We start from the raw sequence: 13,136 nt of genomic DNA on the forward strand, positions 1-13,136 counted from the left end.
GTCTACATTTTATTTTATTTTGTTTGGGAGAGTTGGCAAAGATTTTAATTTTTGATTATTTATTTATTTATTGAAGTATAGTTGATTACAATATTGTGTTAGTTTCAGGTGTACAGCAAAGTAATTCAGTATATGTATACACACACACACATGCATATATATAAACACATACATATATACATCCTTTTTCAGATTCTTTCCCTTTGTAATTATTAAAAAATATTGAGTATATTTGCCATTTGCTATACAGTATTCTTGCCACCTCTTCTTAATATCTTTTGCTTCTGTTAGGTCCATACAATTTTGGTCCTTTATTGTGCCTATCTTGGCATGAAATGTTCCCTTGGTATCTCTAATTTTCTTGAAGAGATATCTAGTCTTTCCCATTCGATTGTTTTCCTCTATTTCTTTGCATTGATCAGTGAGGAAGGGTTTTTAATCTATCTTTGCTATTCTTTGGAACTCTGCAATCAATGGATATATTTTTCCTTTTCTCCTTTGCCTTTCACTTCTCTTCTTTTCACATCTATTTGTAAGGCTTCTTCAGACAACCATTTTGCCTTTTTGCAGTTCTTTTTCTTGGGGATGGTCTTGATCCCTGCCTCTTGTACCATGTCATGAACCTCCATCCATAGTTCTTCAGACACTCTATTAGATGTAATCCCTTGAATCTATTTCTTACTTCCACTGTATAATCGTAAGGGATTTGATTTAGGTCATACCTGAATTCTAACAGAAGAAGAAGATATTAAGAAGAGGTGGTAAGCATATACAGAAGAACTATACAAAAAAGATATTCATGACCCAGATAATCATCATGGTATGATCACTCACCTAGAGCCAGACATCCTGAAATGTGAAGTCAAGTGGGCCTTAGGAAACATCACTACAAACAAAGCTAGTGGAAAGAGATGGGAATACCAGACCACCTCACCTGCCTCTTGAGAAATCTGTATGTAGGTCAGAAAGCAACAATTAGAACTGGACATGGAACAACAGATTGGCTCCAAAGAGGGAAAGGAGTACGTCAAGGCTGTATATTGTCACCCTGCTTATTTAACTTATATGCAGAGTATATCATGAGAAACACTGGTCTGAATGAAGTGCAAGCTGGAATCAAGATTGTCAGGAGAAACATCAATAACCTTAGATATGCAAAGGACACCACACTTCTGGCAGAAAGTGAGGAAGAACTAAAGAGCCTAAATGTCAGCTTAAAACTCAACATTCAGAAAACTAACATCATGGCGTCCAATCCCATCACTTCATGGCAAATAGATGGGGAAACAGTGGAAACAGTGACAGACTTAATTTTGGGGGGCTCCAAAATCACTGCAGATGGTGACTGCAGCCATGAAATTAAAAGACACTTACTCCTTGGAAAGAAAGTTGTGACCAACCTAGACAGCATATTAAAAAGCAGAGACATTACTTTACCAACAAAGATCGGTCTAGTCAAGGTTATGATTTTTCTAGTAGTCATGTATGGATCTGAGAGTTGGACTATAAAGAAGGCTGAGTGCTGAAGAACCGGTGCTTTTGAACTGTGGAGAAGACTCTTGAGGGTCCCTTGGACTGCAAGGAGATCCAACCTGTCCATCCTAAAGGAAACCAGTCCTGAATATACATTGGAAGGACTGATGTTGAAGCTGAAATTCCAATACTTTGGCCACCTGATGCAAAGAACTGACTCATTTGAAAAGACTCTGATGCTGGGAAAGATTGAAGGCGGGAGGAGAAGGGGACGACAGAAGATGAGATGGCTGGATGGCATCACCAACTCAATGGACATGAGTTTGAGTAAACTTTGGGATTTGGTGATGGACATGGTGGCCTGGAGTCCTGCAGTCCATGGGGTCACAAAGGGTCAGACATGGCTGAGCAAGTGAACAGAACTGATACAGTAGGTCCTTGTGGGTTATCTGTTCATATATTGTAGTATATGTATGTACATCCCAAACTCCTAATTTATTCCTCCCCCATAAAACTCAGTTTATCTGATCTATAAATAACAATTTACAAATATTATTATTAATAGTACCTATTTTAATACATAGTAATATCTATTTCATAGATTTTGTGAAGATTAAATGACACCTAAGTAAATGCTCAGAAAGGTTAGTTCTTATTGCCAAATGTGGATAAAAGTGAAAGTACTCATGACATTTTGTCCTTACCCAAAGGGTACTCCATGGCATGAATGCAGCACAAAATATAGAAAGCTATAATTAACAATACTTGGTAACTAGCGATAACTAACACAAATTACTACCTGTGATCACACCAAACCAGTAATAGTAGGATGAGGAACAATGGCCACACTACTATGATTCATTACCTACAGACAATATTATCTTTAACATTAAGGAAAAGAACTTTGAAACATGGCAGAGTTAGAGATAAGAGAGCAGTTTTAAGAATATCCTCCCATTTAACACATAAAAGAACACAATTTGGCATGTCCAGATAAAGACAACAAAGGGTAGACTGTGAATAATGAATAGAAACCTGGAGCTGTGATTGTTGTTTTAAAAAAAGAAGATAAAACATGATGAATTCTAGCTTCATAAAAGGACACAGAGACATTATCTCTTTGGCTATGATTCAAAGGACTAAAAGTTTGAGACCTACAGAGAAAAGGCTAACTTACTCTAATGTTATTGAAAGATTCTTACTTACGATAAAACCCAACTTGTCACAACAGGAAATTGGCATTGCCGTCCACAAAAGGTAATTGAAGTAATGAGAGTTTTTTATGTCATATCTTGTTTGAGTAAATAAATTTGTAACCTTGAGCTGTAATAATCTGGCTTGAATAAATGAGAATGTTATGAACTGTAACCCAAAATACCCATTCCAAAAAACTTGAATCACTATTGTGCTTTTGCATGGTGGGTATGCGACAAATATTTCAGATGGATAAATACATGAATGGCGAACATAATAACACAGTTTACAAAAACTGAAAAAAGACCTATTCACAAGACCAGGGGTTCATATATTCTAGTGCTCCAGATGCAATGAAAATTCCAGAACAAGTAGGAAGGGAACCCTTGGGGATAGTTCTATAAGACAAAGAATACCCCACCAAAGGGGAATTTGGGGAAGAAATTATGTTTAGATGAAGCTGGGCCCTGTAATTCTCCTTTCCTAAATAGTGCGAACAATTTGGTTCTGTCTCTGATGGTAGCTATATATCTGCCAAACTATCTATAAAGAAAAGAAGAAATAATTAATGTCCTCTATGTGCTAGTGCTTCACGTATGTTCTCACGAAATCCCTACGAGCTAGTTACTCAGATATCAGTTTTACAGCTGAGAAAATTGGACTCAGTGAATTAAACATACAAAAGGTCATATTATGTCAGCATCAGAGAGAGAATAATCTGGTACACTGTTTACCTCCCATGCTAGTGAAGGGTGACTGTAATGGTGTGTATGTGTGCACTGGGATACTTGTGTATGTAGTTACTACATCTAGTAAGTCTTTGGATCAAGTTGGTGTTTATCTTAAAGCCTTTCCTAATTTCACATATCACAAAGGTGAGCAGTTTTCTCCTTAGCCTGCATTTTATTTCAGTTTTGACAATTTGTGCTCTGTGGAAAAAGCAAAAATTCCACTTAAGCCACTTTTAGAAGCACGACTTATGGTTTTGGCAAATAGCATTTAGCTCTGAATATTGCCTATGGTCAAATCATTTCACAGTCAGTTCAACAAGACTGGCTACTTATAATCCACTGAAATTTTGTTGGATGGTAAATTAACCAAGCTAATGTTTACTCTCAACATATACTGAATGTCCAAGATGTTTCAGGAACTGTATTAAGTGCGTTGCATGCATTATCTCATCATTTTCTCACAATAACCCAGAAAAATAGTTAATGTTTCTATTTTTATTTATGAAGAAGGAAATTGAATAATCCGAAGTCATATGGATTTCCCAAGTGTTAAGTGCCTAAGTGGCAGAGGCATGATTTGAACTTAGTTTTCTTATGCGCTATCCCCAGCTTTTAACTGTGATGTCAGACAACTTCCATTATTTTACAACCAGCCACATTTTTCACACAAGGAATCTAAAGTTCAGAGAATTAAATCATTTACGCAAATCACATTAACTGGCAAGTGACAGAGCAAGAAATAGGAGTGAGGGCTTCTAGAAGGTAACAGAGTCGGCTGTAAAGAACAGGGGCTCTGCTGGCAGACTTGGAGAAGGCTCTAAATTGTGACCTTAGAGAACCTCCGTCAAAAGGCACCTGCACATTTCAGTTACTCCTAGTCAGTACAGAGGCTGCCTACTCTGTACTCTGGGTCTAGGAAAAGACATTTAAGGCTGTGCCACCTCTCCTAGCATTTGGAATACAGAATTCTGTTGGGGAACAAAGAAGTGAGGGAACATTACTTCTTTGAGAAACTACAATTCAAGTTTATTCAAAGATGGACGCAACCTCTGTGCTATTCAATTCCAGTAGTAAGTGGCAGGTCTGGGGTCCTCAGCCAATGGAATACAGCCTGTTTCCAATGCCAACCTTGACTCAATATATTGCAACTCAAAACTGAGTCACCTCTTTTCCTCCTTGGACTGGAAAGCCGGAGTGTTAATTGCTCAGTCGTGTCTGACTCTTTGCAACCTCATGGACTGTAGGCCACCAGGCTGCTCTGCCCATGGAATTCTCCAGGCAGGCATACTGGAATGGGTTGCCATTTCCTTCTGCAGGGGATCTTTCTGACTGGGGATCAAACCCAGGTCTTATGCATTGCAGGCAGATTCTTTACTGTCTGAGCCACTAGGAACCTATTATCAAACCACTGCTAACATTGACTGAGCACTTCCTCTGTGCTCAGCACCTTACACTTCATGTTTAACCTTCACAACTATTTGTCCAGGTGTGTGTTATTAATATCCCCTGAGTACAGAGATGGAAATTGAGACTTAGAGAGGTTAAGTCCTGAGGTCACATAGCTAACAGGTGGCAAAGCTCACTTCACTGAAAGGAGCTTGAAATTTTGATCTTCTCACTCCTATTTGCAGTACCTTTATATTTAAAAACCTCTACATTCTACTTGTCTTCCGATCATGGCTCACATAATATTCCTGGCTCTCTCATCTATCCTGCATTTCTTAGTGGATTTTACTAGAACTGAATCAGTATTTAGGAGAAATCTGAGTGAATCTTACTGTATCGAAGAATAATCATTTAGAACAATCAAATTATAGTTGAGATTAATTGGTTAAAATGAAAATATGATAAACTTGAATCACACAAACATTGACAAACCAATTGAGACTAGGTTGAAGAGTGCCAAATAAAGTAGTGATTCTTTTAGCTGAGACCTCAAGTTGCATATCTAGTCACATAAACTCTAGGAAAACTGAGAAAGGACAGAAAGGAATTTTATTAAGATTTATGAGGCCAGTTTATCAAGGAAACAAAAACATTCCTTCTGCTCATCTTTGCTCAAGGAGCTACACCGTTCTGAAAGTTACTCTGACATTTGCAAGGTCTTTTATTTCTGTCTATCTATTATCTATTTTTCTACTGATTTTTTTGACAGATCAAGGAAAAAGCTGTTGATATTTTAAAACTGAGTTGTTTCCAGCCATAAGCAATGTCTTACACAGAAACTTATCTTGGTTATTAGAGATGTGATTTTTAACTCTGTTGCTATGTATCTCGGCACTTTCCAGTCATCCACAGCTCAAGACAGTTACTGTCTTCCCCGGGTCACCGAACTTCCCACTTTCCATAGAAGTCCTTTCTATGGTCCTTTTCTTTTATCATTCACTTCCCAAATTTTGCTGTCATTCTCTCTTGCTCAATTCAATCACACTAAAGTAAGTAAAGTAACTTCCACCTGCTTGGACATCTAATAACAAACTCCACTTTTGTTTTATTTTTCATCGACATATATACATACAGTGATGTCAAAAAGTACACTGATCTTCATTGTACAGTTCCATGAATTCAATCATCAGTTAGTTAAGTGGGATTGCTAATGGTTAGTCCTTAAACTTAATAAACCTCTCTATTTGTATCTTTGCTTTCAGTAGTAATATGTAGTTTTCAGTTCAGAGCTCTTGTACAATTTTGATAGAACTATGACAAGATAATTGATTTTTTTCCCCTTGATAGTACTACAAATGATATTTAACTTTACTCTCAAGTTGTTTGTTACCAGTATATAGTAACAGTATATAGTAACCAGTATATAGTATATAAATACAATTGGTTTTTCTATATTGACACAGTATCCAAAAACCTTGATAATTTCACTTACTAACTGCGATAATTGTTTGCACATTCTTTTGAATTTCTTTACGTATGTAATCACATTATCTACTCATAAACAGAGTTTTACTTCTTTTTTCCAAAGGTATTGAGATATAATTGACATATAAAAATCTGTAAGTTTAAAGCATACAACATGTTGATTAGTAAAGTCAAGTCAAGTCGCTCAGTCATGTCCAACTCTTCACAACCCCATGGACTGTAGCCTACCAGGCTTCTCCATCCATGGGATCTTCCAGGCAAGAATACTGGAGTGGGTTGCCATTTCCTTCTCCAGGAGATCTTCCCAACCCAGGGATTGAACCCAGGTCTCCAGCATTGTAGGCAGATGCTTTACCGTCTAACCCACCAGGGAATTGATCAGATATACTTAAATACTGTGAAATAATTGGCACCATAATATTAGCTAACACCTCCATCACCTCACATAATTATCACTTCTCTTCTGTGGTGAGAACATTTAAGACTTCCTCTCTTGGCAACTTTCAAGTATATAATATAGTATTATTACTTTACATTTTCTAATTATTATAAACATTATTTTATTTTCTTGTCTTATGCAATGGTTAAGATTTCCAGTACTACACTGTATACTAGTGGTGATTGCTGGTAACCTTATTTTGCTTGTCACTTCAAGAGCGGTAATATTTTATCATTAAGCATGATATTAGCTGACAGGTGTTCTTATCTGTTGCTAGGTTGCTGAGAGGTTTCTTTCTTTTTTAATGTATTGGTATTAAATTTCATGAAAATTTCTCTGTATCTGATTATCATTTTTCTCCTCAAGTTAATTTACCAAAGTACATTGTTTTTCAGGTTCTTGTAGTCCTAGAATAAACTGCATTTGATAATGACACATCACTTTTAAAATATTTCACTGATTTAGAAAACGTACTTCAGGATGATTTCATCCATGTTTCTTATAAATCCTAGCCTATAATTTTTCTTTCTTATTACGTACCTATCTGATCCTGGTATCTGAATATGCCGGCCTCATAAAATGAGTTGGGGGTATTCCTACAACCTCTATTTATGACAGAGTTTGTGAAAGACTGATATTGCTTCTACCTCAGATATTTGAAAGGATTCACAAGCCATCTGGGACTGAAGATCTGTTTTGGTATTATGGCTTTTAGTTACACATTCATTTTCGTTAATAACCATAAAATATTCAGATTTGAGTTTATCAATTTTATTAACCTCTCCAAGTGCAAATCTGGCATTACTGATTTTGTCTATTGTATGTCTGCTTTCTATCTTCTTTATTTCTCTTCCTATCTTTATTATTTCCTTCTTTATGTTTTAAAATCTCCAATAATGAGAGTAAATTTAAGTTCTATCAAGTATGCTTTATAAGTTTTGAAATTGTGTTTATAGATGCACAAAAATTTAAGATTGTTATGTCTCTTTGTTGAATGAATCTTTGTCCTTTTCCTCTTATTTCTTTTTTTTAGAGTCTATTTTGTCTGCCATTAATATAGCTTTATTGATTCTGTTTTTTTTAGTGTTTGTATGCTATGTTTTCCCCTTCTTTATCCTTGTAATCTATCTGCTTCTTTACATTTAAAGTGTGTCTCTTTTAAACAGCATATACTAAATCTTTTATTGTCTAGCCTGATCATCTTTGCTTTCAAATATAGAATTAAGACCTTTTGCTTTTACTGTAATTATTGATATAGTTAGGTTAAAGTTCATCATATTGCTATTTGTTGTCCATCTATTTTATCTGTTCTTTTCTTCACTTAACATTATATCATATATCATATCATGCCCTGGAGAAGGCAGTGGCACTCCACCAGTACTCTTGCTGGAAAATCCCATGAACGGAGGAGCCTGGTGGGCTGCAGTCCATGGGGTCGCTAGAGTTGAACACGACTGAGAGACTTCACTCTCACTTTTCACTTTCATGCATTGGAGAAGGAAATGGCAACCCACTCCAGTGTTCTTGCCTGGAGAATCCCAGGGACAGGGGAGCCTGGTAGGCTGCCGTCTATGGGGCTGCACAAGAGTCGGACACGACTGAAGTGACTTAGCAGCAGCAGCAGCAGCAGCAGCAGCATATCATACCCATGCTTCTAAATCGAGTTCATACATTTTGTTTTAAATGGCTCCACAATAGCCCATTGTTTTGACTCACATCTTATTGAACTGTTAGCTGTCATTTATTCTTTCTAATAATTTTGCTATTACAGATAATGCTGTGCTGAAATCTTTATATACATCACTTTCTGTATTATTTCCTTAGGGTATATTTTTGAGTGTGGAATTACTGATTCAAGGGATAGAAACATCTTTATAATTCTTAATACAATTTATCACCTTGCTTTCTCTAAAGAATTACTCAGTTTATAAGGTTATTGGAAGTATGTAGCCATAGTGATTTCATTGAAGTCTTGATTGTGAGTTACTTTTTTAATTAAAAAAATTGTTGTATAGAAAAGACCTGATGGAAAACCAGAATTATGATTACCAATGCCATTGCTGTATGTAAGTAAACAGAAAAAAGTTATGTTGTCTACAAATGTGCTCATTTCAGCTAAAAGCTGAACTAAAATTCCAAACTATTCTGCTTCTATTTTGCGTACTCTTGGGCTTTGGAAACAGACCCTGTAAATAGCTTTGTAAAAGAATGACTATTGGGCTTCCTTGGTGGTCCAGTGGTTGAAAATTCACCTTGCAATTCAGGGGACAGTAGGTCAATCCCTGGTCTGAGAAGATCCCACGTGCCATGGGGCAACTAAGGCCATGTGCCACAACTACTGAAGCCCGCACACCTCCAGCCTGTGCTCCGCAATAAGAGAAGCTCATGCAAAGAGAAGCCTGCACACCAAAACTGAAGAGCGGGTCTGGCTCTGCAACTAGGGAAAGCCACTTGCAGCAACGAGCTAAACACAGCCCAAACTAAAAGTAAATAAATAAATTTTACAAACGTAAAGCTAAAGCTATTCCATTTTTTAAAATGTGAAAGAATGCATATTTTTGACATAATATGTGCACTGTCATATACTTTTTATTTGAGTCTAATAAACCTAATGTACCTGACAAATAAAACCAAAGCAGGTTTACAGAATCAGAGGAAAGACAGGAGAGAGAAAGGAGCTCTAACTGAAAATATGCTTAAAGCAGAGTGAACGTGTGTTTCTAAGATGCATGTAAAGCTTATCATGAATAATTTCCAAATAGTTGCATCGCAAAACTTAATGGATAATTTTTCCCCAAGTAGGTGATCCTATTAAGGAGTAGTGGAAAGAAACTCTTAACCTTGTAATTACTTTGCAGAACACTTAAGGTGACATTATCTCATTTGAGTCCAAGTGCCCTGTAAAGTACATATTTCTAATTGTTTTTGTAGAAGAGTAAATTGGGATTTCCTAGAAATGAAATGATTTACCTAAGTTTACATAACTGGAAACCAACAGAGTGGTGAATCTAACTTACATCTTTGCTTCTTAAACCTGGGACCTTTTCAATATGTTTAAGTGTTACTTTCATCAACTTTTATTGAAATCTTGATCTACCAGAGTTCTTTATTAGAAAATATTAATTAAAATGATTATTTTGAAGATAAAAATTTTCCCAAAGAAGTAAGCCAAAAGATTTACTATGAGCATGATGGCTCAGGCGGTAAAGTGTCTGTCTACAATGCAGGAGACCCGGGTTCAATCCCTGGGTTGGGAAGATCTCCTGGAGAAGGAAATGGCAACCCACTCCAGTATTCTTGCCTGGAAAATCCCATGAACAGAGGAGTCTGGTTGGCTACAGTCCATGGGGTGCAAAGAGTCAGACACGACTGAGCGACTTCACTTTCACTTTCAAACTGTCCTAAGGACTTCCCTGGTGGTCCACCAGTTAAGAATCTGTCTGCCAGTGTAGCGGTTCAATCCCTGGTCAGGGAAGATTCCACGTACTGCAGGGCAACTAAGCCTGCAGACACATCTCCCAAAGCCCACGTGTCCTAGAGGCTGTGCTCCACAACAAGAGAAGCCACTGCGGTGAGAAGGCCATGCACCACAACTGGAGAAAGCCCACGTGCAGCAGTAAAGACTCAGCACGGTCAAAAATAGAGAAAAATTTAAAAGTAAACTGGCATAAAATTCAGGAGATTCCACCACTGAAAGTGCTGTAGAAAAACCTATTTTCTTGACATTACACTCCTATGATCTGGACCCCGATTTCAGTCATAGAAAACACACCCACACACACAATAATAGCAGAAAGTAAAATAATGGTAGAGTAACAATGTCACTCATAATCAGGAGCCCTCTGGGTTTTCTAAATACACTATCTAGTTTTTTGAAATTTAGAAAACAATACTGTGAAATTTCGTGGTAGGAGGTGGAAACTAGAAATTAGCTTTAATTAAGCAAATCTATTGTTTTTGGCTATTTATATTCCCCTAAAACTACATCTCAAGTCTTTACACAATTCATGACAAGTGTTAACTAATCAATTATTAAAAGCAGAAATATTTCACGTTACTCTCAGGATGAATACCTATAAGCTGTCTGTTGAAAATCTTTCACATGTACAAATAATCTCTTAATTTATATCACCCTACTGTTTTACAAAGCAGTACATTTATGCACACTTTCATTCCTAAAACAAGATATGAATCCTATTGGTCATAATTTATCATCTTCCTCAAATAAGTTCATATTAATAATTTTTAAAAGCCTTTTATCTGAAAGAAGTAAATCTTATCTAAAACATAGGTATTTTATATTAATAAATCTGAGGTGACTCATGAATATTTAGAACCAAATAAGTCTGCCTGTTCCTTGCTCCTAACATTTTAGTTCCATGTGCCAGGATAGCAAAATGAGCCTTTCTTTCTTTTTCTTTTTTTATTGTATCAGCTGACAGCTGTAAGCAAAGGATCTGATCTATCCAACCAAAACTAGATTCCTCTCCCAACCCAACCTGCACCTAACGTTTGTGTGTCTTGGAACAAAATATGATTTTATGTGGGGAAAACAGAGTGATTTTTTATTTACTCTCCAGGAGGTGTTTGGTTACCAGACCCAGAAGCTACGCAGAGTTCTCTTCCTTGTGACATCCCTGCTGACCTGTGGGGTCCTTCCCCTAATATTCTACTGGAAGCCCCAGTGGAGGGTATGGGCCTACTGTATCCCATGCTCCTTGCAAGAAGCAGACACTGTTTTGCTAAGGACAACGGTACGTGCCCTTCTGTGTTGCATCTAGTGCACAAGCTGTGACGCTCAGCACTCCAGAGCAGATCCTCCTCTGTTTAAGAGCTTCCCTGCCCCCAGATACAATATGGCAGGACTATCTCTGTCATCTATTTGCTACATCTTATTTTGACCCAGGAATGTAGGACATTTCCTCCACATCTGCCTGGAGAACTTTCTGCCATGTCAGGCTAATTGTAAGTGCTCTTAGCCATAACATGAGCAATGGCTGTCAGTGTTAAAACTCTTAAACATATACAAGGGAATTACTGTTCAGTTTTTCAAAAACATGTGTTTTGAGGGATATTATACATTTTAAACATCTAGATGTCATTTTAAGATAGCTGGAGACTATTTCCTGGATATGAACTTTCTTGCAAAGTATATCTTTCTCTTTTTTCCCTAGCACAGTGGTTCTCAAATTTTAGTGCAATTCAGAATTACCTGGAGGACTCTTTAAAACATGGACTGTTAGCCTCCCAATAATATCTGACCCAGCAAGTTTGGGGTGAGACTAAGACTCTTACATGTCTAGCAAGTTACAAGGCAATGCAAATGCTTTTATCAGTAGCCCAAACTTTGGCAATGTCTGGTCTAGGACTTGGCAGGTATTTGGTTGATTGAGTGCTTTATGGAATAACACTGCAGAATTTCATGGGCTGAATTGTCTTCTCTAGGATGAATTTCAAAGATATATGAGGAAGAAGGTAATCTGCCTCTACTTATCCACACTGAAGATTCCTATAAGCAAGAACACAGAAGAACCCCTGGTGGCCGACTGCCACTCAGTCATAAACAAAGCTGTACTGAAGCCAGAATTAAAAGTAAGTGATCTGATTTTAAGAGTACAATGTTACAGCATGTTTTCTTTGCAAGAGAATAATGTATTTATTGGATGAAAGTTCTGAAAATCACACTGCTGGGCTGGAAATTATAGCTCTATGTCAAGAAAAGTGAGAGCTGTTTGAGGACCTGGACTAACCAACCCTCACCTTCCTTGACGGGCTTTACTTTGCGAATGACATCTGTTTTATGGGCTTCTCTGCTAGCTGAGTTGATAAAGAATTCGCCTGCAGTGTGGAAGACCTGGGTTTGATCCCTGGGTTGGGAAGGTCACAAATAGACACAACTGAGCGGTTTTATTTTCTTTTCACTTTTCTGTTCTGTCACATTTGTACTCGCAGTTGCGATGTATCCAAGTGCAGAAAATCAGGTATGTTTGGAACAACTTGGAGAAGAAGTTTCAGAAAGTTGGGTAAGTCTGAGTTTTTCCCTCAGCACTCATCAGAATATAAGGGAAGAACACTGATTTGTTGAGCACCATGAACTGAAGTGCAGTTCCTGTCCTGACCACATCCTAGGTTGCTGGAAGATAGCAACAGCTGCTATGACATCCATCACACGTTTGGACTGGGTCTTACCACTGAAGAACAAGAGATCAGGTAGGGTTTGGGGTACTCCAGAGAAAATTTTGCTAGCATAAATGGAAATGTTGCATGGCCTAAGATGAGTGAATTGTTGGCACAAGGCTACCTCAACTTCACATAACCCCAGTTCATTTACTGGCATCAGAGTGTTCTAAATTATTCTCATTTTAGGCACACTTATTAAAAAGGGAAGACTAAAAGAACAATGCAATCAAATAATATTTAATCTTTTC

General features: G+C 37.3%; 1 protein-coding gene across 1 annotated transcript in view; it reads left to right on the top strand.

Moving 5' to 3' along the window:
- ATP13A5 (ATPase 13A5) overlaps positions 1 to 13,136 on the top strand; it is a 116,126-nt gene that overhangs the window by 7,903 nt on the left and 95,087 nt on the right. The window contains exons 2-5 of the mRNA XM_052643038.1: positions 11,289 to 11,462; positions 12,154 to 12,300; positions 12,661 to 12,731; positions 12,838 to 12,918. Of these exons, the coding sequence (XP_052498998.1) occupies positions 11,289 to 11,462; positions 12,154 to 12,300; positions 12,661 to 12,731; positions 12,838 to 12,918 (473 nt within the window). The remainder of the gene's footprint in view (positions 1 to 11,288; positions 11,463 to 12,153; positions 12,301 to 12,660; positions 12,732 to 12,837; positions 12,919 to 13,136) is intronic.

The sequence above is a fragment of the Budorcas taxicolor genome, chromosome 1 (assembly GCF_023091745.1).
Source record: "Budorcas taxicolor isolate Tak-1 chromosome 1, Takin1.1, whole genome shotgun sequence".
Taxonomy (NCBI): domain Eukaryota; kingdom Metazoa; phylum Chordata; class Mammalia; order Artiodactyla; family Bovidae; genus Budorcas; species Budorcas taxicolor.